At 50.3% G+C, this 25,926-nt stretch overlaps 1 protein-coding gene across 1 annotated transcript; it reads left to right on the forward strand.

Annotated features, from left to right (window-relative positions):
• Positions 1 to 281: 281 nt before the first annotated feature.
• Positions 282 to 13,994, forward strand: LOC123144088 (flavin-containing monooxygenase FMO GS-OX-like 8). Its single transcript, XM_044563104.1, has 2 exons — positions 282 to 1,447; positions 13,320 to 13,994. Exons 1-2 carry the CDS (start codon positions 763 to 765, stop codon positions 13,376 to 13,378), a joined length of 744 nt encoding a protein of 247 aa, XP_044419039.1. The 5' UTR covers positions 282 to 762; the 3' UTR covers positions 13,379 to 13,994.
• The last annotated feature ends 11,932 nt before the right edge of the window (positions 13,995 to 25,926 follow it).

Raw genomic sequence — 25,926 nt, forward strand, 5'->3', positions numbered from 1 at the left:
CCCCGTCTCCGCCCCTGATCCTATCTAGCCCTTGCATAACCTTCGACCCGCTCGCCCCATCCGCCCGCCCCCACCGACTCACCGCTTCACACTGTAAACCCTCTGCCCTCATGTTCCGACGCCGACAGCCTCCACACCCGCACGAGTCAATCTGCTTCCTCGCCTCTACCTCAGACGTCGTAGCTCGCTATTGCTCCAAGCGTTTTCCCCGTTTTCGGCAAGGTCCTGGCTCGGCCTCGTCGGAATCGACTCACGTCACTGTGCTCCTCACGCCGCCCTCACCTTCTGCCTCCGGCGAGGCAGAAAATTGACTGACATGCGAAAATGTTTCAGGCACATGCATATTAGCAAATTCGGTTAAAATCTGAGGGAAATGGATGGAGAAAATGTAAGCAGTTCCATTAGGTACGTGCACTATGCAATTTTGGCTACCACGAGCAGCGCACGTCAATCATTGCACTTTTCTGAAAGATCTAAAAGTAAGTTGTTTGAAAGATCTCAATTATTGCACTTTGGTTTGTACTGTAACAATGAGCACAGTACGCCCCCTTTCTTGGTCTGCTGGTGATACAGAAAAATGGGTGACATCCCATCGACTCACGCAACCACCTAAACTTTCTACTACTGTTTATCGTCATGGGCGGAGTGTCTGATCTGACAGATAATGCGCATAATAAAAGAGCCAATGCAACGGAAGAAGGTCTGCATGCGTGATCCGAGCCAAGCTCGAGCAATCCACCGCGCGACTTCCCGAGAATCGACATGGTCTGTGGCGAGAGCATGCCATTGGAACGCAAGAAGGTATGCGTGATCGGAGCCGGGATGGCCGGGCTCGCCTCAGCCCGCGAGCTGCGCCGGGAGGGCCACGACGTGACGGTGCTGGAGCAGAACGCCGACGTGGGCGGGCAGTGGCTGTACGACCCGAGGGGCGACGGCGCCGACGACCCTCTCGACGCCGCGGGGCCGGTGAAGGTGCACGGCAGCTTGTACGCGTCCCTCCGCGTCATCAGCGCCCGGGAGAACATGGGCTTCACCGACTTCCACTTCGCGCCCAAGGATGGCCGCGACGGCCGCCGCTGCCCGGGCCACCGCGAGGTGCAGCTCTACCTCAAGGACTTCTGCGACGCGTTCGGGCTCATGGAGGCTGTCCGGCTCAACACGCGTGTCCTGCGCGTCGCCATGGCGGTGGCACCGACGCGGCAGTGGGCGGTGAGGTCCGTACACGAGGGTACGGAGGAGGAGGAGAGGAGGTCTTCGACGCCGTCGTCGTCGCCAACGGCCACTACTCGCAGCCGAGGCTGCCAAGCATCCAGGGCATGGAGGCGTGGAGGGGGAGGCAGATGCACAGCCACCCGTACAGGCTGCCGGAGCCGTTCCGGGGCGACATGGTGGTGGTGGTGGTCGGGTGCGGGGCGAGCGACAAGGACATCGCCATGGAGGTCCGCGGGTAAGGAGGTTGTTACGCTCTCAGTTCGATTTGGGTACAGAGAGTCTCGGATTACACGAATTTTAGGAAGGTAGCTGGGGATCTAAGCCAGAAAGAAAGGGGAATCAGAGAGGGATAGCCGCCGCCGTCAGGAGTCGTCTCGTTTCTGCCGGTTTCTTCTAGTCTCTCCTCGCTGAATAAGTTTTTTTTGAGGGGAAAGCCAGTTCTTTATTGATCGAATTCCACAGAAAGTGGGATAATGCTTACATCATGTGGTTGGCCAAACTACACATGACGCCCAGGTGCTAGATTAAGAGCGTATCTAGCTAGGCGGTGAGCTTCTACGTTGCTATATCGACTTTCAAAAATAAAACTACAGGAAAAAGCAGTAGAACGGGCTTTGATCTCGTGGACAATTGCGCCATGTTTGTCGTGGGAACCTTCAGCAATATCTCTCACCACCTGTTTTGCGTCTGACGCGACCACAAAACTCTGCAACAAAAGATCCTCAGCTGCACAAAGTGCCTCCCTGCATGCTATCGCCTCCAAAATCATTGGGTCATCCACTCCTTGCACCACCAGGGCTGTGCTGCCCAGGTAGTTTCCTTCGGCATCCCTGCATACCACTGCTGCCGAACCACCTCGCCCTGGTCTCACGGCCGCGTCCACATGAAGCTTAGCATGGTTTGCCGGAGGAGCTCTCGGGCGAGTTCTACGCTGCAAGTTCCCCCCCCCCGTCCCGTCCTTGATATCCCAGCCGGTTTGCCTTCTTTAATGCTCTCGAGCTCTCCAATGAATCTGGTGGTGAATGAGAAAATTGATTGGGGACTTTGGAAAATCCCCTCGTGGATGGACTTCCTCCTTGCCGACCAAATAGCCCACAAAGTGACGGCTAGCTTGACGAAATGAGCATGTGATAATGCCTCCATTTGTGTGAAAAGCCACTGTTTGGCTTTCGGCTCGCTATTGCGCACCAGCAAATGCCCTATTTCCTCCTCTACCAACGCCCAAGTGCATCTGGAGGTAGTACACTCCAGGAGTGAATGGCGCCATGAGTCCGGTGCCCCACAAAGGCCGCATGCCACAAAGTTTGACATATGTCGGTGAGTACGGACATCCTCGGTTGGCAACGAGTGTTTTGAAAGTCTCCATAAGAACATTCTAATTTTTCCGGGCACTTGCGTTTTCCATAGAGTTTTCCACTCGTTCTGCTCGGCCGTGTTGGTAGACGAGCTAGCATTGCCGTTTAACCAAGCCTCACGGCGATTCCTTGTTGATACAAGCATGTTGTATGCCGATCTGACAGAAAATTGTCCATTTTTCTCAAAGTGCCAGCTCCATAAGTCAGTTATATTACGAGTGCACAGTGGTATACTAGTAATGACTTTCACATCCATGGGGAGGAAAGCCTCTCGGACCCTCTGTATGTTCCATGTCGCTGTAGTTGGGTCTATGATTACTGACACAAACTGAGGCAGGTTCTCTGTCATACAGCCATATGGACGTAGCATCTCATCCCTAGGTAACCAGTTTTCAGTCCAAATACTTGTATTCTGCCCATTACCGATTCTCTTTATTAGCCCTTGCTGGAGAATATCTCTTCCTTCTATTATGGCTCGCCAAATCTGACTCGGGTGGGATCCGAGGCTGGCTTCAAGAATAGTTGAACCTGGATGGTAAACGCTCCTGAGGATGCGAGCACTTAGTGAGTCTGGGTTTTGAAGCAAGCGCCACGCTTGTCTAGCCAGCATAGCCAGATTAAAGAGCTCAAAGTCTTTGAAACCCAAACCCCCCATGCCTTTTGGTTGAGTCATGTCCTTCCAAGAAACCCAATGCGGCTTACGATGACCTTCTTTACTCCCCCACCAAAATTTCCTTATGAGCATATTCAAATGTTCACACAGCCCTCTTGGTAATTTGAAACAAGACATAGAGTATACTGGCACTGCCTGAGCAACCGCCTTAACGAGAACCTCTTTTCCAGCCGTGGACAAGGACTTCTCTATCCATCCTTGAATCCTACTCCACAATCTGTCCTTCAAATATTTGAAAGCACCGTTCTTTGAGGAACCGATGTCAGAAGGCATACCCAAATATTTTTCGTTCAATGTCTCATTTGGTACATGCAAGACGCCATTTATTTCATTACGAATATTTTCTGGAACTCCTTTGCTGAAGAAGATGGATGATTTTGCATAATTAATCCGCTGGCCAGAAGCTTGACAATATATATCCAAAACTTGGTTCACCTCCATCGCACCCATACCATTCGCCTTGAAAAACAGCAGGCTGTCATCTGCAAATAGCAAGTGGTTTACCGGTGGCGCCGTGGCTGCCACTTGAATCCCACTCAAGTTTGATGACTCACTTTTTGATTGTAGGAGGCACGAAAGGCCCTCTGCTGCTAACAAGAACAAGTATGGAGACAACGGGTCCCCTTGTCGGATTCCACGAGATGGTTTAAATTCTTCTAGTTTCTTCCCATTGAACAAAACTGAAAAATTAACTGAGCTCACCAGATTCATGACAATATCCACCCACCTGGTAGTGAAACCCAGCTTCAGCATAATTGCCCGCAAGTAGGGCCATTCAACTCTGTCGTAAGCTTTCGTCATATCAAGTTTCAAGGCACATGATTGATGCTTCTTTGCCTTGTTGCGCTTCATGAAATGCAGGCATTCATATGCTGTAATGATGTTATCAGTAATGAGCCTCCCAGGCACAAAAGCAGACTGCTCCTCCGAGACTATATCCGGTAATACTACCTTAAGGCGGTTAGAAATCACCTTCGAAGCTATTTTGTATAACACATTGCACAAACTGATTGGGCGAAATTGCGACAAAAGTGTGGGATTTTTTTACCTTAGGTATAAGAACTAGGATGGTGTTATTTATGCACTCCGCCGACTCAGAGCCCTCCACAATCCTCAGAACCACTCTAGTTACCTCGTCTCCGCACACGTCCCAGTGTCGCTGGAAAAAATGTGCTGGAAATCCGTCGGGACCCAGCGCCTTAATGGGGAACATCTGGAACAAAGCTAGCTTGACTTCTTCCTGAGTATACGGGGCATTCAAGGATTCATTCATAGCTGCAGTCACCTTTACTGGAACAGTATTGAGCACATGATCCATGTCCTGCACTCCTTCAGAGGTGTATAGCTCTTTGTAGAATGAGGTTGTCAAAGCTTCCATCTCATCTTTATCATCGGTCATCTGTCCGTCCGGGCGCTGCAGATTTTTGATTTGATTCTTCCTTCGTCGTCTACTAGCTCGGAGGTGAAAGAAATAGGTATTTTTATCTCCGTGAACTAGCCACCCACTTGTGGGCTGGGTAGCGCTCGCTGGGCCTTCTCACCCTCTCGGCTGGTTACTGGGACTGCTCGCCGATGGGTCCGTAGTCGTACTGGGTTGGGCCGTAACAGTCCCCCCTTCTTGAGAAACATCTTGTCCTCAAGCTGGAGCGTTGGGGTAGTACTGTTGTAGCTCGTCGCGGTCTTCCTATGTAGCCAGCGACGCCGGTTGGTCCGTCCACCGGACCAGCACCTGCTGAACCGTGGTCACGCTGCACGTTGCGTTGTTGCTGTCGATTGGCGAGGATCTCCACCGGTGCCGGACTTGGCACATCATCGACGGGTAAGTCGTCGAGGGCTTGCTCCGTTGGTGGTAGAGCCCGCCGCAGTTGTGAGACGTGGATGACGGGATGGATGGTGCACGTCTCGGGAAGTTTGAGCTTGTACGCCACTTGACCAACATGCTGGATTACCTGAAAGGGGCCAAAATATCTGAAAGAAAGCTTCTGGTTAGCTCTTGTCGCCAGAGAGCGCTGGATGTATGGCTAAATCTTGAGGAACACCCAGTCATCCACGTTGAAGGTTCTTGCAGACCGATGCTTGTCAGTAGACTCCTTCATTTGTTGCTGAGCGCGGAGCAGGTGTTGTCGGAGCAAAGCCTCCATCTGGGCACGATCTTGTAGCCAATCGTGCAGGTCCGGAGCAGCGCATGCCACCGGGTCCATGATGCCGAAATGCCGTGGAGCATGACCATACAAAGCTTCAAATGGAGAGATCCCCAATGCTGAATGAGGGGAAGTGTTGTACCAGAACTCTGCTAGTGCCAGCCACGAGGACCACTTGGACGGGCACGCATGCACAAAGCACCTTAGGTACGTCTCGAGGCACTGGTTCACCCGCTCAGACTGCCCATCGGTCTGCGGGTGTCGTGCCGTGCTCATGCGCAGCTTTGTGTGAGTTAGTCTGAACATCTCCTTCCACGTGGTGCTTGTGAAGATAGGGTCTCGATCCGAGACGATGGCCTCCGGCAGACCATGGAGCTTGTAGATGTTGTTCACGAAGGCCTGAGCGACTTGAAACGCCGTGAATGGGTGGACCAAAGGAATGAAGTGTGCGTACCGTGAAAACTTGTCCACGACCACCAGGATAATGTTGTAGCGAGAGGATTGTGGCAGCCCTTCAACAAAGTCCATGGTAACGAGCTCCCATGCCTGTTTGGGCACGGGCAGTGGCTCCAACAATCCTGGGTAGCGGACACGCTCCGGCTTCGCCTGTTTGCACACTTGGCACTCCTCAACAAATAGCTTCACATGCTGCTTCATACTCGGCCAAGTGAATAGCCGACGGATGCAGAGGTATGTGGCGTTGAATCCTGAATGACCGCCAATGGCCCCGGAGTGGAGGGCTGCTAGGACTTGCTTCTGTAGCAGCACGTTGTGCCCCAGCCAGACACGCCCGTTTTGCTTGATGATGCCGTTATGTAGCTGAAACCCGTCGTGGCCGTTTGGCTCTGTAGCAAGCCGAACCAGCAGTTTCTGGGCCGCTGCATCAGTGTTGTAGCCTTGTTGCACCACCTCCAGCCAGCTAGGTACTGCCACCGTGACCACGGCCAAGTCTCCTTGTGGTGGTCCGGGGCGTCGGGACAGCGCGTCAGCCACACGGTTGTCCTCTCCTCGTTTGTATACGATTCTGTATCTCAAACTGAGCAGCTTCGCCATAATCTTCTACTGCCAAGGTGTGGCCAATCGTTGATCTTCCAAGTGTACCAAGCTACGCTGGTCCGTGTAGACGATGAACTCATCATTCTGAAGGTACGTGCGCCAGTGCTCCACTGCCAGCAGAATGGCCAAACCCTCCTTCTCATAGGTGGACAAGGCATGGTTCTTGGGTCCCAGTGATTTGCTAAGAAACGCCACTGGGTGTTTGCCCTGGCGTAGCACCGCTCCAATGCCTCAATCTGAGGCATCCGTTTCTAGCTCGAACTGCCTCGTGAAATCAGGGAGGGCTAAAACCGGCGCCGTGACTAGCGCCGTTTTGAGCTCCTGGAATGCTGCAGCTTCGAGCTCAGTACAACGGAAGACCGTGTTTTTCTTGACCAGGTCCGTTAGTGGCCGATTGATTATGCCAAAATTCTTAACAAACTTACGATAATATCCTGCTAAGCCGAGGAACCCTCGCACCTCATTGACATTCACTAGGGTCGGCCATTTCTGAACTGCCGCCACATTTTTTTCGTCTGTGCGAACTCCATCTCCACTGATCTCGTGCCCTAGATAGGTGAGGCTGGGCCTTGCGAACGAGCACTTGCTCAGCTTGATCTTCAGCCGGTGCTCGTCGAGTAACTGAAACACTTGTCGCAGGAGCTTGATGTGTTGCTTCATCTCGGCGCTATAAACCAGGATGTCATCGATAAAAACTAGCACTCCCTTGCGATTCAGCGGTACCAACACGATGTTCATCCCCCCTTGAAAGGTAGCCGGGCCACCAGTGAGTCCATATGATAGCATCCAGAACTCGAAGTGACCATGGTGAGTTTTGAAGGCCATTTTGTGCTCATCCACCGTCCTCATGCGGATTTGATGGTACCCAGCTCACAGGTCCAGGCTAGTGAAGAGATTGGCACCCGCCAATTCATCCAGCAGTTCGTCGATGACGGGTAGCGGAAATCGATTCTTCATCGTCACAGCATTGAGGTGCCGGTAGTCCACGCAAAAGCGCCAAGTAAGATCCTTCTTTTGTACTAGTAAAACCGGTGACACGAACGGGCTGGTGCTGGGCACTATAATGCCGTGAGCTAGCATGTCAGCCACTTGTCTTTCAACTTCGTCCTTTTGTGCCGGGCTGTACTGATACGGTCGGACGTTGACTGGTCTTGCCCCAGGCAGCAGGGGTATGGTGTGGTCGAACGCGCGCTGCGGTGGCAACCTGCGCCTTGCAAGAGATCTGTAATTGCGGAAGGAACTGGCAGTTCTGTGGCCTTGATCTCTTCGTCCACCATAGCACAAAGGTGTACCACCTGCGCCACTCCGGCACGCTGCAACAGTGTGTGCAATTCCTGACTGGAGAGCTGCTGACATTGTGTTGTATCTGCCCGCGCACCTTGCAAGTGAATGTGTTCTCTAGCATGATCAAAACTCATGGTCTTCTCCCTCCAGTGCACCTTCATCGGACTATGCTGCGCCAACCAATCGATCCCGAGAATGACATCATAACTGCCCAGGGGAAGCACCTTGAGGGTGGTGGTGAAGGTGATGCCCTGAGTGCGCCACTGGCAGTCTGGCAGCTCACGATCACTGCGCATCACACCCCCCATTCGCCACCCGCACGGTCAACGAGCTCTTGGAGGCTTGCACTCCCTGCAAGTGGTCTACCAGGGCCTCACATATGAAGCTATGGGTGGAGCCCGAGTCCACCAGCATGATAACTTCATGATCCTGAACCCAGCCATGGAGGCGCATGGTGGTAGGAGATTCTGCACCCTCCACTGCCTCCTTGGAAATAACACAACAGTATGCATCTTGCTCGCTAGAGATGTCCTCGCCGTGCGCCTCTTCTCTACCCGGGGACCATGGGCGCATCGATACGCTCGCAGCGCCGCCATCCTGTTTTTGGTGGTGGCGTGTGTGCCGCCTCCATGGCGCGGCGGTCCGTACTGCACGCTTCGGAGGAGGCCGCCTGCTTGGGTGGAGCCATTGGTGGAGGTGGTGGTAGAGGCAACACCGTTCGTGGCACTACGCGCGTCACAGTGGGCACGGAATAGTGTCGCTCTTCGCGCTTGTCCTCCCGGTGCATCGTTTCCATCACCTCTTACTGTAAACAAGCAAGATCGACGGCAGTATCGAGAGATTTTGGTCGATGCAAAACTACAGCTGCTCTAATTTCCTTCTGCAACCCATTAATGAAATGAGTAATAAAGTATGATGGCTCCCATGACTCATGATGTGCCATGAGATTGTGCATGAGATGAGTAAATTTTTCAGCATACTCTGTCACTGAATCATTCTGTCGAAGCCTATTAAACTGGCGCAGGAGGGATTGAAATTCCTCTCGCCCGAATTGAACACAGACGGCCTAAACAAAGGTGTTCCAATCAGTGTAAATCAAGTGAGCCTTAGTGGATTGCAACCACGCTAGTGCCCCGTCGATGAAATACATCGCGGCGCAGCTCACCCATGTATCTGGACTAAGAGTACACACTCCAAAGTAGGCCTCACATTTCAAACGCCAAGCTCTGGAACCATCCCCGTCGAACAACGGAAAATCAAATCGAGGTGGTGGTGGAATCGGTGGTAGTTTCGGTCCCCAAAACATGAACTCTCCCCGGGCGGAAACTGAGAATTGTGCGTACCCATGACCGGAGGCGCCCGCGGGGTGTGCTCCCTCAGTGACATCCCCCGGTGAGTTGTTGTCCTGCCGTGGCCAATGGGCCCGTGGCCGTCGCCACCAGGAGCTTGTAGTGGCTCCCCCACCCGAGGGAAGGACGCGTCCGTCACATGGCCTGGGATCGACGACAGGTCCGCCAGTCGGATCAGCGATGGTTGGAGAAGCAGCGGCGCTTGGTGCTGTGCCTGCGCCTGCGGAAGAAGCAACACTTGTGAAGGGCCCGTCGGCGAGGGAGCGCGCGACAGCGTGAATGAGTCCGCCGCCTTGCCCTTGTCCAACAGCTGCTGTAACACCCCAAAAATTTATTCATATTTTCATTAAGTAAAAGTTGGTCAGAAATAAATTTTTTGAGCTATTCGTTAATTTCACAGCCTTTTCCGTTTTATGTTTTACAAAATTATTCCCTCCATAGAAGATTATTTTGTAGAATGTTGTGGTCCTTGGTTGTTTTGTAAATAATTTCATTTATATCATAAACAACAGTAGGAAACATTTTCATAATAAAATTTTCCACAAATAATTCTTTTACTAGCATTTCCAATTCTTGAAATGCTTCTGTTGCACTACAAAGATTTTAAACAATTGTTTTAAAATCCCACAAAAATTATGAGAGGTCAGGTGATGCCTGTATGTCACTTTTGAGAAAAAACCTAACTATGTCCTTTGAAAATTTTGAGTGAAACATCCTCTTTTCATTTCTGCCCCATTCTTGAGTTATAACTACAACCCTCTTTTTCCTAGCTCCAATGATTCTGAAACTTTTCCATCTTGTAGTCCTTCCAACCAAAACCTTAACTCCAGAAGATCAACTCCATTGGAATCTTTTTAGTCCACCAAACATGCCTCTGAAGTTTCTGTCTAGAACTGAATTCTGGTAAAACTTGCACTAGCAAGTTTCTCATTTTGCCAAACTAACTCCTCCATCACCTCTATCATCTAAAGAGACCCCACCCTGCCAAGTTTCAAATCCATCAAAGTCCTCTAGCTTGCCCTAGCATTCTATCGAACACCTTCAGCTCATGATAGGATTTGGCAAAGTCCTCTATCATTTGGCAAAACCAGCATGTCCATTAGCTCTCTCACAACTAGGCTCATAGTACTGTTAATTTGCACTGGCATCAGAGGCTCCTAGACCACTGAAGCATTTTGTCGAGCAAGGTACGTGCACGTCTGAAGCGTGTCCAGAGCACGCGTTTGGCACGCGTCGGCACCGAGCTGCTGCCGCCGCTCTGCTGCCTCCCCCTCTCATCCTGATCCTTCTCTAGATCGGCTCGACCACCTGGAAGCTCGCCGACACCCTCGCTTGCCCCTAGCGCCGTCCACCGCCATCTACGACGACCAGGACCGCCGCCCGATGAGTCCCACTTGGCCACGTCTCTGCCCAACCTGCGTGGCGCGTCCCGAGCAGCCCAGCTCCTCCCAGGAGTAACTGCGGGCTGCCACCGTCCTCACCGACCACCCTGCCGATGGCCTCACCTGCCGCCGTAATGATCGCCACCGCCGTGCTTATCCTGTGGACACCGCGTAGCCGACCCCCTCGCCCTATAAAAGCTCACCCCAGGGCTCTCTACGATACTCACCACACTCCCCTCCCCCTCTCTGATCCCCCCTCAAGCACCCAAGCGACCGGACGAGGTCATCTTCCTCGACTCCGGCCAGGGCACCCGCCACCAACTTCCGGTCGATTTCGACGCCACTAGGGCCTCCCCCTCTCCACTCTCTTCACCACTAGCCTCCTGGACCCCCCGCTGATCCACTCCCCCTTCCAATTTGGCTTGGGAGCCGCCGGAGGCAAGAGCCCACCTCTGCCCGACGGCCGCCGGCCGCTGCAAAGCTCGCCGCCGGCGACCCTGTGTCCTTCACGGGCCATGCAGCACATCGGACTGACCACCGTGACTCCCTGAGCAAGACGATGGCCTCCTCTTCCTGAACGGTGCCACCGTTCGCCGGCAAGCCTTGCCGGAGCGCCACCTCTGTTCGGCCAGAGGAGAAGACGCGGGTGGCTGACCAGTCAAACCTGACTGGTGGGGCCCTAGGGACCACTGTCAGCGACCGAAGCCACGCCGGCGTGTCCGTAAGTGGAGTCGGGTTCCGTCGGAATTGCTTTCCCACTGGGAAAGCGTATTCCGGGCAATACACCTTCGACGTCATCAGCCCTCCCGCGCGGCCGAACGGCTGGGCTCGGCCCAGTTGTGCCAGACGGCTAAGTCTCGCCCAGTGCGCACTTCTGCCCTTCTCTTTTTCTTTTCCAGCAGATCTCAAATAATTCTACAGCAGTCATTTCTCATCCAAATTTGATTGTTCAAACTTCTACGTACCTGTAAATTCATTCTCTATTTTATCAAATAGGGCGAACATTTTTCCTAGGCCTGGTTTTTGCTGGATCTAGTAAATAGTCCATTTCCTTGATTATTCCAGCTTAGTAAATCCATAGGAAAATCATATGAACTCCAAATGACTTGATTTTTTTTCTGTTAGTTCTCAAATTTCATCTAGTTATTTTAGTATTTATTTCAAAAATTTCCAACTAACTTTTTAGCACTGTTTTGGATTTATGTGGTAATTAAAATATTTTGAAAATAGGAAATGGAGGGGAGATATATTTCTCAAAGTTTTTGGAGTGCACCCGATCTTTTTGCATGCTCAAGGCAAGCATCTTGAACACATGATATGGTGAATGCATAGTTGTTTGCTTGCATGTAGAATTGAGTTATGACTATGTTAAATTCATATAGAATTTTCATGGTACTAGTCATACATGCATGATCCCCCTTGATGGTGTTTATCCTTCACTTAAACATGAAGTATAAGTAAGTACGGTTGTTTTCATGTGCCATATGTGCCTGTGTTGGTCCGGGCTAATTTGCAGGAAGAATCAGTCACGAGAAAAGTGACCGTGAGACTGAAATCTCGTGGTGACGAGAATGATCAGTGAGGGTATGTTGGGACATACCAGGTAGTGACCCTGTTGGGTACTGCCAAGGAATTATGTTGTGCTAACCACTGTAGGAAAAACTTAAACCTCCTGAGTTGACCGTAGATCGAGTCTTGTTCCGCTAACCCACATACTGGTTTCGTGCTACCACTTGTCCCCCGCCACAGGCAAGGTACGGTTCAGTAAGTTGTTAACCCTTTTCCCTGCACACACTGTATAGAGAGGCCACGATGAGGGTTTCCAGGTACCGACTGCAATGCCAGTCATCGGGCCATGGGGCATGGGTGTATCCTGCTGGGCCGAGAGGGGGGCACCCGTTGTAATCCGCGCGTGTTAATAGTGATCCCATGCTACTCGAGACGATGGTCTCCCCGCCTTAGAGTTTCTCTTGAACGGTGCTTTGGGTGATTCTTGGCATCCAGAAAGTTAATCTGGTGTGTGCTGGTCAGGTGTGTTTTCATCCCAAAGACCGTAATCGGAATTAGTCAGCGTCTCGGTGTTGGCTAAAGAAATCCTTTACTTGTGGGTAAAGAGTACACCCTCTGCAGAGTTATATATATTCGAATAGCCATGTCCATGGTTAAGGACTACAGTCTGGGTTGGTCAAGTGTCGGTCTTAGTGCCAATCTCCAAAGGAAATAATTAAATTGATCATGATCCATTCGTAGGATGTTCATTGTCAGTACTAGTGCTATGATGTATATTGTTGTTGACCTGAGTATTATTATGGACTAACCTTTTCCTCTTTATGTGAAATCTTGAGTATCTCTTGGGATGGCTAGACTACTCGGGATACTCGTTTTGTTTTCTTTCCTGAGTATCACTTGGGATGGCTAGTCCACCTGGATACTCATGTTAATTTCTTATAAGCCCTTTATGACGCGTCGCTTCAGACACCCGACCATGGCATTTATTTTCAAGACCTCTCGAGGCGTCGCTTTTAGACACCCGTTTGGCATTTCTTTTCAAGACCTCTCGTGGCGTCGCTTGAGTTCTCGGGCAGTCCTGTCTCGCCCGATTCTCTTTTAGACACACGTTTGGCATTTCTCTTGGAACTCTTCGGGCAGTCCAACGCCCAACGTTCCGTTTCATTTCTTTGATTTACTAATAACATGACTTATTTTCTGTATGAATATTTGTCATGCCATGCTTTAATACTCAGTCAGCACATGCATATAATTTAATTCATCATGAGCATATGCATCCGGTATATCTTTTGTTCTTGATGTTTGCGAGTACATTCAAACGTACTCACTGGCTTGTCCCTGGCTATTGTCTTGGCTAGATCATGATTCAGAGAGGAGCACTACGAAGACACCCCCGCAACCTAGGATTCGGAAATAGCAGCCATGCGAGATAGGGGTCAGCTGTTCCTGTGGGAATGGAGTTCCATCAATCTTGGAGATCCATGAGTCGCTTCCATCATCTGCCACTGGAAATCATTGTTGCACCCAATGGACCTATAAGGTCTTGTACTCAAATCCTTGTAATTGCTTGGAATTCTGTATCAAGGAAATATCCACCAGCAACAGTAATCCTGGGGCTGGTGGTGACATAAGGGTCGTTTGCTGGGAATTTATGTCCGGAAATCCGGCCACTACAACCTTGGTATCAGAGCCAGGCTGACCACTGACTAATCCTATCTTAGCCTGGTCACTATCCCTAGGTTTCCACACCGTCCATATCTTTTCTTATCCACCGTCAAGCTCATCCTATCCGATAGCCTGCACAGTGGCGAGCCTGAGGTCTTCCTTTGATCTTGTTGGCTACTCCGATCAGACTATGTGGGTGACAAGGTTGATAGAAAGTCCACTTCAGGTACTTATCAATTTCTTGGTAGATCTCTTGTGTCTTGGTCCTCCAAGAAACAAAACTCGGTATCCTTATCCACCGTCGAAGCGGAATACATTGCTGTCGGTTCATGTTGTGCTCAATTACTTTGGATGACCCAAACTCTTAAGGATTATGGGATAAATGTGAAACATGTTCCATTGCTTTGTGACAATGAAAGTGCTATTAATATCGCTCACAATCCCGTGCAACATTCTCGAACTAAGCATATTGAAGTTCGTCATCATTTCATTCGAGATCATGTTACTAAAGGTGATATTGATCTTAAGCATGTTCGTACCGATAAGCAATTGGCGGATATATTCACCAAACCGCTTGATGAGAAAGTATTTTGCCGTTTGAGAGGTGAATTGAACATCATTGATGCTTCATACTTGGAGTAGGAACTCCATGTGGATACATGCAAGGCATGAGCCTATGACTAATCCTTGACTTCTCTCTTATGATGATGATCATGTGTCTTGGATATATTTGTACCCTTGCATGCTAACCATTGTAGGTACTTGGATGAATATAAATCCATGGGATTTCAACTCACTCACATCTTGAGCAACCTCTACATCACCAAGTCTCTACACCAAGGTGGTTGAAAACAAGAAAGCATGAAACCCTTCAACATATCCTTTGACTAATCAAATTTCATTTGGTATCAAATCATGATTGTCATTTTGGATACACAAGTGCTCTTCCTTGCAAGACTAACCCATGTAGGTAGATGAACTCAAATCCAAGGGGTGCTCCAAATCCTTGATGCGCTACATCAACCTTGAGCATCCCACGCAAGTTCAACTACATGACCAAGTTCAACACCACCACCCCAGGTATGATATTCCATCTTAGAGAAGCTTTACCCCAAGTTATGGGTCAAAGCAGCTCAACAAGATGTGAATACATCAAAATGCTTAAACGAAAAATGGTAACCCCATTTTGATCTTAAACGATGAGTATGACTTACGATCAAGTGTTCTCACTTGACTCCTCAGTCAATATACTCTAACATAGGTGACTTTGTCGCCGCCCAATTCTAGATGAAGTTATCTAGTGTTTCTCTAAGTTCTTGCATTTGTTCCTTGCATATTTGTTTGCCTTCTTTTTCAAAAAAAACTTCATCTATATTTTCTTTTCTTTTCTCTGTTTTGTTCTGCATTTCCTACATCAAATTCATTGCAAATCCTTCAGTTAATTCCTTGCAAATCTTTGTGAGATCTTATCTGCCTAGTGAGCTGAGGTGACAAACATTCTCTGTGTGTTGAACTCGGTCACACCAGTCTGTCACTTTCGGTCAAACCGAACCATTTCGGTGCAACCGAAGAATACAACTCGGTGTCACCGATTTCACTGCACAGAAGACAATTTGCCACTTGTTCCTGCATATTTTTTCCAGCTCCGCTCAATGATTATTGTCCTCTACCTGCATCACATTCTACATGCTGCTCTGTTATGTGACTCAATGACCAAACCTATTTTGACTCACACTCCAGAAGATCCCTTCTTGGAAATTGATGTCAAAGGGGGAGAGAGAGCTCACATCAAAGCTTAATCACATCGAAAGGGGGAGAGAGGTAATCGCATCAAAGGCCCCAGATGCTTGGTGTTCAAGAGGAGAGAAGACACATGTCTTTAAGAGGGGAAAGACATGTTAGTTTATGTTATGTTCTGTGCTCTGATCTGTTTTGCTCTGATTTTGTTTCCCTATTTTCTCCCATTATCCAATATAAGATTCAGGGGGAGAAAGACTTCTAGGGAAGGAAATATTTGAATTCATTGCACATCTTTACCCTTGGGGACATGTCTATATCCAATAGGAGTACCTGGTACTCATTCTCTACATGTCATCCCAATCTTGGTACTCTTGTGGCTCTTTTGTTTGCTTTGTCTAGTAGATGTATCTGTGTTATCTAACCTTGTTTACTCAGGTTCATCTCTTCCTAAGCCAGCTCAAGACCATGAGGTAAGTATATGCATCACACTCATGTGCATGAAGATCTCTTGCTAATGTACATATTGTTTGCAAGAAGGACTCATGAACATGAAGGTACAATTCCCATATTCACATCATTTGCTCTGATGCATATAGCCAAGATACATGTAACTCACTGCTTGCTCTGTCATGCTTATGCATTCACATGCCCTTACATTCTATATTTACATGATTGCATACATGTAGGGGGAGCCTACGCATGCTACATGTCTTTCCAAAGCTTTACTTGCTATTCCTTATATCTTTATCTAAGGCTTTGATGTATGTTGTCATCAATTACCAAAAAGGGGGAGATTGAAAGCACAAGTGCTCCCTGGGTGATTTTGGTAATTAATGTCAACATATCTCTTGTTGGACTAATGTTTTTATCTAGTATATTTCAGATAAGTTCAACAGATGGAGTGGCGTGGACAAGAGGATGTGGAACCCTTGCAAGATGCTAAGGACAAAGGATTGGCTCAAGCTCTAAGGCTCAAGACTCTGCATTTTCATTTTAGTGATGCAAGATCACATTGAGTCCTTAGGAAAGCCAATACTATTAAAAGGGGATGAGGTGTTGCTTAATGGCTTGCTTGCTCAAAGTGCTTAGTGATATGCTCCAAAGCCCTCAACCACTTTCTCATATCTACATATGTCCCAAACTAAAAGTCAAACTCGGCCCCACCGATTTGATCTATCCGGCGCCACCGAGTTCATTTGACATAGCCACTGCCAAAAACCCTAATCAATTCGGTCTCACCGATGGGATCCCGGTGTCACCGAGATGGGCTTGCAAACTCTCTGGTTCCTATTGTAATAAATTCGGTCTTACCGAGTTTTGTGATCAGTCTCACCGAGTTTGCTTGACCAACTCTCTGGTTAGCTTATCGCCAAAATCGGTCCTACCGAGTTTGTGTAATCGGTCAAACCGAGATGAGGTTTTACCCTAACCCTAGAACATCGGCCCCACCGAGTTGATCATACCGGTCCCACCGAAATGCCTAACAGTCACATTATGAACTAAATCGGTCCGACCGAGTTTTCTGATTCGGTCCCACCGAGTTTGGTGAATTGTGTGTAACGGTTAGATTTTGTGTGGAGGCTATATATACCCCTCCACCCACTCTTCATTCGTGAGGAGAGCCATCAGAACATGCCTACACTTACAACATACATTTTCTGAGAGAGAACCACCTACTCATGTGTTGAGGTCAAGATATTCCATTCCAACCAGATAAATCTTGATCTCTAGCCTTCCCCAAGTTGCTTTCCACTCAAATCATCTTTCCACAAAATCCAAATCTGTGAGAGAGAGTTGAGTGTTGGGGAGACTATCATTTGAAGCACAAGAGCAAGGAGTTCATCATCAGCACACCATCTATTACCTTTTGGAGAGTGGTGTCTCCTAGATTGGTTAGGTGTCACTTGGGAGCCTCCGTCAAGATTGTGGAGTTGAACCAAGGAGTTTGTACGGGCAAGGAGATCGCCTACTTTGTGAAGATCTACCCTAGTGAGGCAAGTCCTTCGTGGGCGATGGCCATGGTGGGATAGACAAGGTTTCTTCTTCATGGACCCTTCGTGGGTGGAGCCCTCCGTGGACTCGCGCAACCGTTACCCTTCGTGGGTTGAAGTCTCCATCAACGTGGATGTACGATAGCACCACCTATCGGAACCACGCCAAAAATCTCTGTGTCTCCAATTGCGTTTGCACACTCCAATCCCATCCCTTTACATTCTTGCAAATTGCATGCTTTACTTTCCGCTGCTCATATACTCTTGTCATGCTTGCTTGATGAATGTTTAAACTTGTGCTAAAACTCCAACTTAACTTGAAGAAATTAAAAACTGCCACTTTTCTTTGCTAAGAGTCTATTCACCCCCCTCTAGACACCTCTTCTCGATCCTTTCAGGGCACCACATAAGAGCATCCCTACCGGTTCACCAGAAGGACGACCTCCGACGAGCCCCAAGCCATCCAACTTGCAGCCCGAGAGGGTATAGTTCATCTTCGGCATTTGTCGCCAAGGGTTAACAACCGCCCTTTCTTCTACTACCCTAGTCGTGAAGGCTATAGTAGCCCGACCCAGGTCGCCAACGGAGACCATGAGTCGGATCCTTCTCTAGTGCATCTGGTGCGCTACGTGAGAGCTCAAGAAACACTATTCGATCAGGTCACCAATGATCTGATTGTGACCCGCGGAACGCTTGCTATCCTGACACCGGTGAGAAGTGAAGCTGCAACCGACACCGACACCCCGATAATGCTGCTTGGGAGGCCAGTTGAGCCCCCAAGGTCTGCCCCTGTCATCTACCCTGGCAATGCCTTCGCCTCCCCAGGGGAAACTCCGTCGTCTCTTGGAGACCTACTCCAACTGGATTGTGACCACGAGACCCCATGAGGGGCATCATCGCTATCCCAACACAATAGCTCCACATCCCACCCCAAACAACTCCGACACTGAAGCTCACGGAGAAGCTTCAACATCTGCAAGACACGCCCGACTAGATGTCAACGAGGTGGAGGAGTGTTGTTAAATCTTAGTAGTCCTGTTGTCTTGTATTTTCAAGGTAGCAATCGCATGGCATAGTGAGCTTGTAAGTTACCCGCGTGCCATTGTTTTAAATGGTACTATGTGTAATCTAGCGTAAGGGGTTGGCGTATGGCGACAGAGTAAATGCTAGACGTGACTGCCGACACACATAGTAATACGTCACACTCCTTTTGAGTAGTGGTGTCCGAGAATTTGACTTGGACAACCCTATGTCGGATCTGATGCACAAGTCGTACTAGTGCAACATCATGTTTCCTGACCCAGGCACCTTATAAGGGGCCGTATCCATACACCACACCAGCCACCACCACACTTGAGCATCGCTCTTCTCCATTCATCCTTCCATGTCTCACCCCGGAACCTACCTACGAACTCCAGATGCAAGCCCTGGTAGTTTTGTTAAGGTTTTGTGGGATTTGACCCGCAATACACTTGGTTCTAGCCACCCACCCCAGTACGAGTGAGGGAGTCCTGGACTAAGGGGTCCTCGGGCGTCCGACCAGTTGGCCATGGGCTGGATTGATGGGTTGTGAAGATACGAAGACCAAAGACTGCACCCGTGTCCGGATGGGACTCTCCTTGGCGTGGAAGGCAAGCTTGGCGATCAAACATGTAGATTCCCTTCTTTGTAACCGACCCTGTGTAACCCTAGATCCTCCCGGTGTTTATATAAACCGGAGGACTTAGTCCGGAGGAGGGAGATATACATTACCATAGTCATACAGGCTAGACTTCTAGGGTTTTAGCCATAACGATCTCGTGGTAGATCAACTCTTGTAATACTCATATTCATCAAGATCAATCAAGCAGGAAGTAGGGTATTACCTCCATAGAGAGGGCCCGAACCTGGGTAAACATTGTGTCCCCCGTCTCCTGTTACCATCGACCTTAGACGCACAGTTCGGGACCCACTACCCGAGATCCACCGGTTTTGACACCGACATTGGTGCTTTCATTGAGAGTTCCACTGTGCCGTCCCTTAAAGGTTTGATGGCCCCTTCAATCATCAGCGACGATGCTGTCCAAGGCGAGACCTTCCTCCCTGGACAGATCTTCGTGTTCGGCGGCTTTGCACTGCGGGCCAACTCGCTTGGCCATCTGGAGCAGATTGATAGCTACGCCCCTGGCCACCAGGTCAGATTTGGGAGCTTGAACTATGTTGCGGACATCCGTGGAGATTTGATCTTCGCCGGATTCGAGACCGCGGCAACCACTCTTGGTCACCCCGATGAACATGACCTAAATCTGTCATTGGATCGCATCCAGGAGACAACTCCTGTAACCGCTCTGGCCTTAGATCCGGAGCAGACTGTGCCATCCAAGGACGGGAGGCTCAACCCCACCACGGAGGCCACATATTCCCCGACGTTGGAGCCGCACATGGACTTAACCTCACACGATATCTGTGTCACCGGAACTTCGGACTTGTCTCTGGTTATAAGTTTCGAACCATGTGAGCCCGCGGACGCCGAACTTGATCGTTTATCGATCTTTGAGTTCAGCGCCGCAGACATCTTCCAACACTCGCCCTTCGGCGATGTGCTAAACTCATTAAAGAACCTGTCCTTGGCGGAGGACTCACAGCCGAATTGTATCCGCTTTCAAATGGAGGCTGATGATGGAGAATCTCGTTTCCCACCCACCGCCCACTTCATAGCCACTGTCGAAGACCTAACCGACACGCTCGACTATGACTCCGAAGACATCGACGGTATGGAGGACGATGCCGGAGAGGAGGAGGCCCAAAACCCGCCGTTCACGGGACGATGGACGGCCACTTCCTCATATGACGTATACATGGTGGATACACCAAAAGATAATAGCGGCGACGACAAGGAAGACCCAGAGAAGAGTGACCCCCTAAGACACAACCTAAGCGCTGGCGTCAGCGGCGCCGCTCTAAATCGCGCCGCACCAGAGACAGCAACATCGGCACAGGAGACGACAACACTCCGGATGGCGCCGAAGACACAAAGGAACCCGATGAACAAACTGCGAACAAGACAATCGGGAAGATGGGCAAGTCAGCCCTGACGAACAGGCCATAGAAGAAGACTCGGAGGACGGCAGTTATCATCTGCCCTCCAAGGAGGAGGTGAGCCTCGGCAACAAAGACTTCATCGTCCCTGAGGAACCTCTCGAGCAGGAGCGCTTTAAGCTTCAGCTAATAGCCACTGCGAGGAGCCTGAAAAAGAAGCAGCAGCAGCTTCAAGCTGATCAAGACCTGCTCAACGACAGATGGACCGATGTCCTGGCAGCTGAGGAATACGGCCTTAAACGCCCAGCCAAAAGTTACCCGAAGCGCAAATTGATACCTCAGTTCGATGACGAGGCGCCAGAGCCCGCACCAGCATCACACAATGCGGTTGATCGGCCACCGCGCGGTCGGGATAAAATGGCAACTCGAGCCGAAAACCAGACTATCCCACCTTGCCGTAAAGGCAGGGATAAGACAGCTCGAGGCCATACATATGACCTTCGTCAAGACCTGGACAGTAGAGCAGGACATACAAGATCGATCTACGAATCGCGAGGACGTGCCTTGACACGCGAGGACGGCTATCTATTCGGACGTGACAAACCTAGTCATACCCGGGCCGAAAATCGTAGACGGACTCCATCGGAGCTACGTCGCGATGCGGCCCGATATAGAGGTGCCGCACACCCTCTTTGCTTCACTGACAAAGTAATGGACCATGAATTCCCAGAAGGGTTCAAACCCGTAATAATCGAATCATATGATGGAACAACCGATCCCGCGGTATGAATCGAGGATTTTATTCTCCACATCCACATGGCCCGCGGGGATGACCTTCATGCCATCAAATACCTCCCACTAAAGCTTAAAGGACCAGCTCAGCACTGGTTAAACAGCCTGCCTGAAAATTCTATTGGCAGCTGGGAGGACTTGGAAGAGGCCTTCCTCAACAACTTCCAAGGTACATATGTCCGGCCACCGGACGCCGATGACTTGAGCCACATAGTTCAACAGCCTGGGGAGTCAGCCAGGAAGTTCTGGACTAGGTTCCTAACTAAAAAGAACCAGATCATCGACTGTCCGGATGCCGAAGCCCTAGCGGCCTTTAAACATAGCATCCGCGACGAATGGCTCGCCCGCCACCTCGGCCAAGAAAAGCCAAAATCCATGGCAGCCCTCATGGCACTCATGACCCGCTTTTGCGCGGGTGAGGATAGTTGGCTGGCTCGCAGTAAAAACACAGCCAGCGAGGCAGGACCCTCCGAGGTCAAAAACAGCAACGGCAAGCTCCGACGCAACAGACACAAAAGCCGAAGCAATGGCGATAATACCGATGACACTACAGTCAACGCCGGATTCAGCGGCTCCAAGTCCGGCTAGCGTAAGAAGCCGTACAAAAGAAACAATCAGGGACCATCCAGCCTAGACCGCATACTCGATCGCCCGTGCCAGATACATGGCACCCCAGACAAACCAGCCAATCATACCAACAGAGATTGTTGGGTTTTTAAACAGGCCGGCAAATTAAACGCCGAGAACAGGGAAAAGGGATCGCAAAGTGAGGACGATGACGAGGAGCCCCAGCAATCGAACACAGGGGGACAGAAGAAGTTTCCCCCTCAAGTCAAAACAGTGAACATGATATATGCTACACACATCCCCAAAAGGGAGCGCAAGCGCGCACTAAGGGACGTCTACGCGATAGAGCTAGTCGCCCCAAAATTCAATCCATGGTCATCATTCCCGATCACCTTCGATCGCCGGGATCATCCGACTAGTATCGTTCATGGCAGTTCAGCCACACTAGTCCTCGACCCAATCATTGATGGATTTCACCTGACGCGCGTCCTTATGGACGGAGGTAGCATCCTCAATCTGCTCTATTAGGATACAGTGCGAAAAATGGGCATTAATCCATCACGGATCAAGACCACAAAGACTACCTTCAAAGGAGTCATACCAGGTGTAGAGGCCCGTTGTACGGGCTCAATCACGCTAGAGGTTGTCTTCGGATCTCCGGACAATTTCCGAAGCGAGGAGTTAGTCTTCGACATCGTCCCCTTTTGCAGCGGCTATCACGCGCTGCTTGGACGAACCGCATTCGCTCGATTCAATGCAGTACCACACTATGCTTATCTCAAGCTCAAGATGCCCGGCCCACACGGCGTCATAACGATCAATGGAAATACGGAACGCTCCCTCCGCACAGAAGAGCACACAGCTGCCTTAGCAGTAGAAGTACAGAGCGGCCTTCTCAAGCAGAACCTTAATTCGGCTGCCAAGCCCACGAACACCGTTAAGAGGGTCTGAACTACCCTGCGGCAGGACAGTTCAGCTCGTCAGGAGCTCGACTAGCAATCCGGCCTCCGTCTCAGCCCCGATCAAGTGGTGGCATTCGTACCGCGCGTACATAACTACGCACTCAAAATACCATGGCCATAGATGGAGGCATACCTACCTTGTGATCCATAGTACGGCTCGATCGCTCCTGGACACATATACTTTCACCGTTTATCTTCCTCTTTTTAGGTCTCTTTTCCACAGGCTTTTCCTGAGGGCTTGATCACCGGTCCCGTCAAAGGATAAACACACCAGGCTGGCAAGAAGCACAAGCGTACAGGGGAATTCCTAGGTGCCTTCTCTAACAATCACTCTACCTGTTTTCAGGACCCACACGCAGCTCTCCCTTGGTCGTGGCATGTCAAATTGCCCGTTGCTTATCGCACTATTTGTAGCAATGCGCTTTGACGTATTAATAAAATTGCAATGAAAACAGTTTGCGGCCCAAATTCTGCGGCCCCAGCTCATTACCTTTGCTCCTTTTCTGTTTTCCTTTTCTTTCTGTTAACAACCTTATTAGATAGCACTCATACACCCTGGTATGCTTCACATTGGCCAGGGGCTTTATAGCGCCCTGCAATACGACAATAAAGTCCAAACACTTTTTACAATATAGTTCGGCACCCCGGATTTAGCACTATATGCATTGGCTCTGAATCATGTCTTTGGTCAATAGTTGGGTTGCCCGGCTCCTGTGCTTACTACCTTATGTTCCGCTATATCGGCTAGGGTAGTAAAGGGAGAACTACTGTGATTGTGCCCTGGTTCATCCGGATGAGCACCTCAGTAGAGAAAGCCGAAAACTGACTGTCATGATACGGCGAGAGACAGTCGGCTCTTCGGAGGTCTCAAATTGTTAGAGGTTTTTTCCGCATTACACGATGAATCGGTTCTTATCCGATCAGGTGTTTACAGAATCTCCCCAGTTCATACTTCCGAATACTAGGGGCTGCGCCTAAATTTTTATCGTCGAACTCCTATGGCTAAGTGAGGGTGATAAAGCATTATAGTCCGATTGCCTTGTTCGTTGCGCTGAACACCTCCTTCAAGGACCAAATAATTGGATCAAGAGTGTTTAGATTTCATCCTGAACACCCCCGTATTACCTACATGGGGGCTGAAGCCGACGACTGGCCAACTCTCAGATTTAATAAAAACGGCCGCACAAGAGGTAAAAATCTAACACAAAGCATTATATTACATAAATTGTCTTTGTTTCATAAACAGGGCGAGACAAAATACGAATGTATTCATTCAAAGATCACGTCTTTCGCACACTGCTCCGCAACAATGCGGGACCCCTCCAGGATGTCTCCAAAATATTGCTCGGGTGTGCGGTGCTCCTTGCCCTCGGGCGGCCCTTCGGTCGCTAGCTTGGCGGCGTCCATCTTCGCCCACCACACCTTGACATAGGAGAAGGCCAGGCGCGCGCCCTTGATGCAGACGGACCGCTTGACGGCATCCAGCCGAGGACAGGCACCCACCAGCCGCTTCACAAAGCCGAAGTAACTGCTGGGTATAGCTTCGGCTGGCCACAGCCGGATTATTAAATCCTTCATGGTTAGTTCGGCCACCCTGTGTAGCTCGACCAGCTGCTTTAGCGGATCGCTGAAGGGCACCGGATGTTCTGGCGCAAGATATTGCGACCAGAATAGCTTCTCCGTGGAGTTCCCTTCTTCGGCTCGGAAGAACTCCACGGCGTTGGACACACTACGTGGCAGATCAGCAAAAGCCCCTGGAGAACTCCGAATCCGGGTTAGTAAAAGATACTTCCTCCTTACAAATTTGCTTTTCATACTGAATGCCTTACCCGCCGCGATCTTCCTGGCCTCCTGGATCTCCTGGAGGGCACCCTGGGCCTCACTTCGGGCCGTCTTCGCACTCTGATGAGCCTTGGCGAGTTCGGTCTCTTGAGCCGACACATCGCGCTCCAAGCTCCCGCACTTCCTCACTGCGTCTTGGAGCTCCTGTCGGACCTCCTTGACCCGGGCCTTGAGCTTCTTACGGGCGGCCTGCTCCTTGACAGCCTTCCCCTCGGCTTCTGCCAGGGCCTTTCTCAGGGCCTCGACCTCGGTCGTCGCTTCTATACATATCATGACACTTCAGTCAATGCATATCATTTTACCTTTTTCAAACATATAATAGGTTATTACATACCTTGTTTTTCTTGGAGCTGCCTCCTCACCTAGCCGAGCTCCTCCTCGGCCTACTCCAGTCTCTGCTTCAGTCTGGAGACTTCAGCAGTATGCGAGGCTGCGGCCAACAGCGACGCCTACGTATTCATTTTAGACAAATTTAGTTAGTTTCCTGCAATAAGGGATTGATCCTCTGTCCGGCTTTTTCTTTCCGAACACCGGAAAGTGTCTCAGGGGCTACTGTCTATATTGGGATTTTTCTCTTTCCGCGTCGCTTACCTCAAAACCTGTCAGCAGGCTGCTGCAGGCTTCGGTTAGTCCACTCTTGGTGGACTGAACCCTTTCAATTACCGTGCCCATAAGAACACGGTGCTCATCCACAATGGAAGCGCCTCGCAGCGCTTCCAGCAGATTATCCGGTGCCCCTGGTTGGACAGGGGTCACCGGCGGAATAGGCATACCCCCTTCTTTTGAAGGAGGTTGCGCGCCGGATTCCGGAGCTGTATCGGTCTCTGGAATCGAATCCGGCTGAGGGCCAATCTGAATACGACCCTCATCGCCAGTATCCACGGGGATCGGCTCCCCTTGGTGTCCGGCAACAGAGGCTTCGCCTCCTAGTGCCTCCTGAGCCTCTCCCCGGCCTGGGAAAGTCCTTTGGGACAGCACCTCTGCGTCATCCTTGGCCTTGGGGGAGTGAGCGGTCGGCGGCGACTCGCTGGCCATCGCCTTTGAATCCAACGAACCTTGTGACGAGGATCGCTGGGAGCTGTCATGGGCCGGACTGCAATAGCATAACTAATCATGTTAGTACAACGAAGAGGAAAGGCTACATTTATGGGCATGTATAAGTCCTAGCACTTACGATGCAGCCCGAGGCTTAGTGCGGGGGTGTCACTCCGGACTGCTGTCGACGTCCCATGCGGAGTTATCCGCAAGGGAGCCTTTCCCTTTCTTGGACGTCTCCGCCTCCAGGTTCGTGGAGGCCGCCCTCTTCTTCTTTCCCTCATCGGGGGGAGGGTTGTTCTCCTCCTCCTCCTCCTCCTCCTCGCCATCCTTGGCGGTGGAGGAAAGGGTCA

Source organism: Triticum aestivum, chromosome 6D (genome assembly GCF_018294505.1).
Source record: "Triticum aestivum cultivar Chinese Spring chromosome 6D, IWGSC CS RefSeq v2.1, whole genome shotgun sequence".
Taxonomy (NCBI): domain Eukaryota; kingdom Viridiplantae; phylum Streptophyta; class Magnoliopsida; order Poales; family Poaceae; genus Triticum; species Triticum aestivum.

What these genes read in the sequence shown, in the direction of transcription:
- LOC123144088 (XM_044563104.1), top strand. Translation starts at nt 763, where the DNA reads ATGGTCTGTGGCGAGAGCATGCCATTGGAACGCAAGAAGGTATGCGTG. An exon ending in ATCGCCATGGAGGTCCGCGG is followed by an intron (nt 1,448 to 13,319) that starts GTAAGGAGGTTG and finishes TGTCTTGGCTAG; the next exon opens with ATCATGATTCAGAGAGGAGC.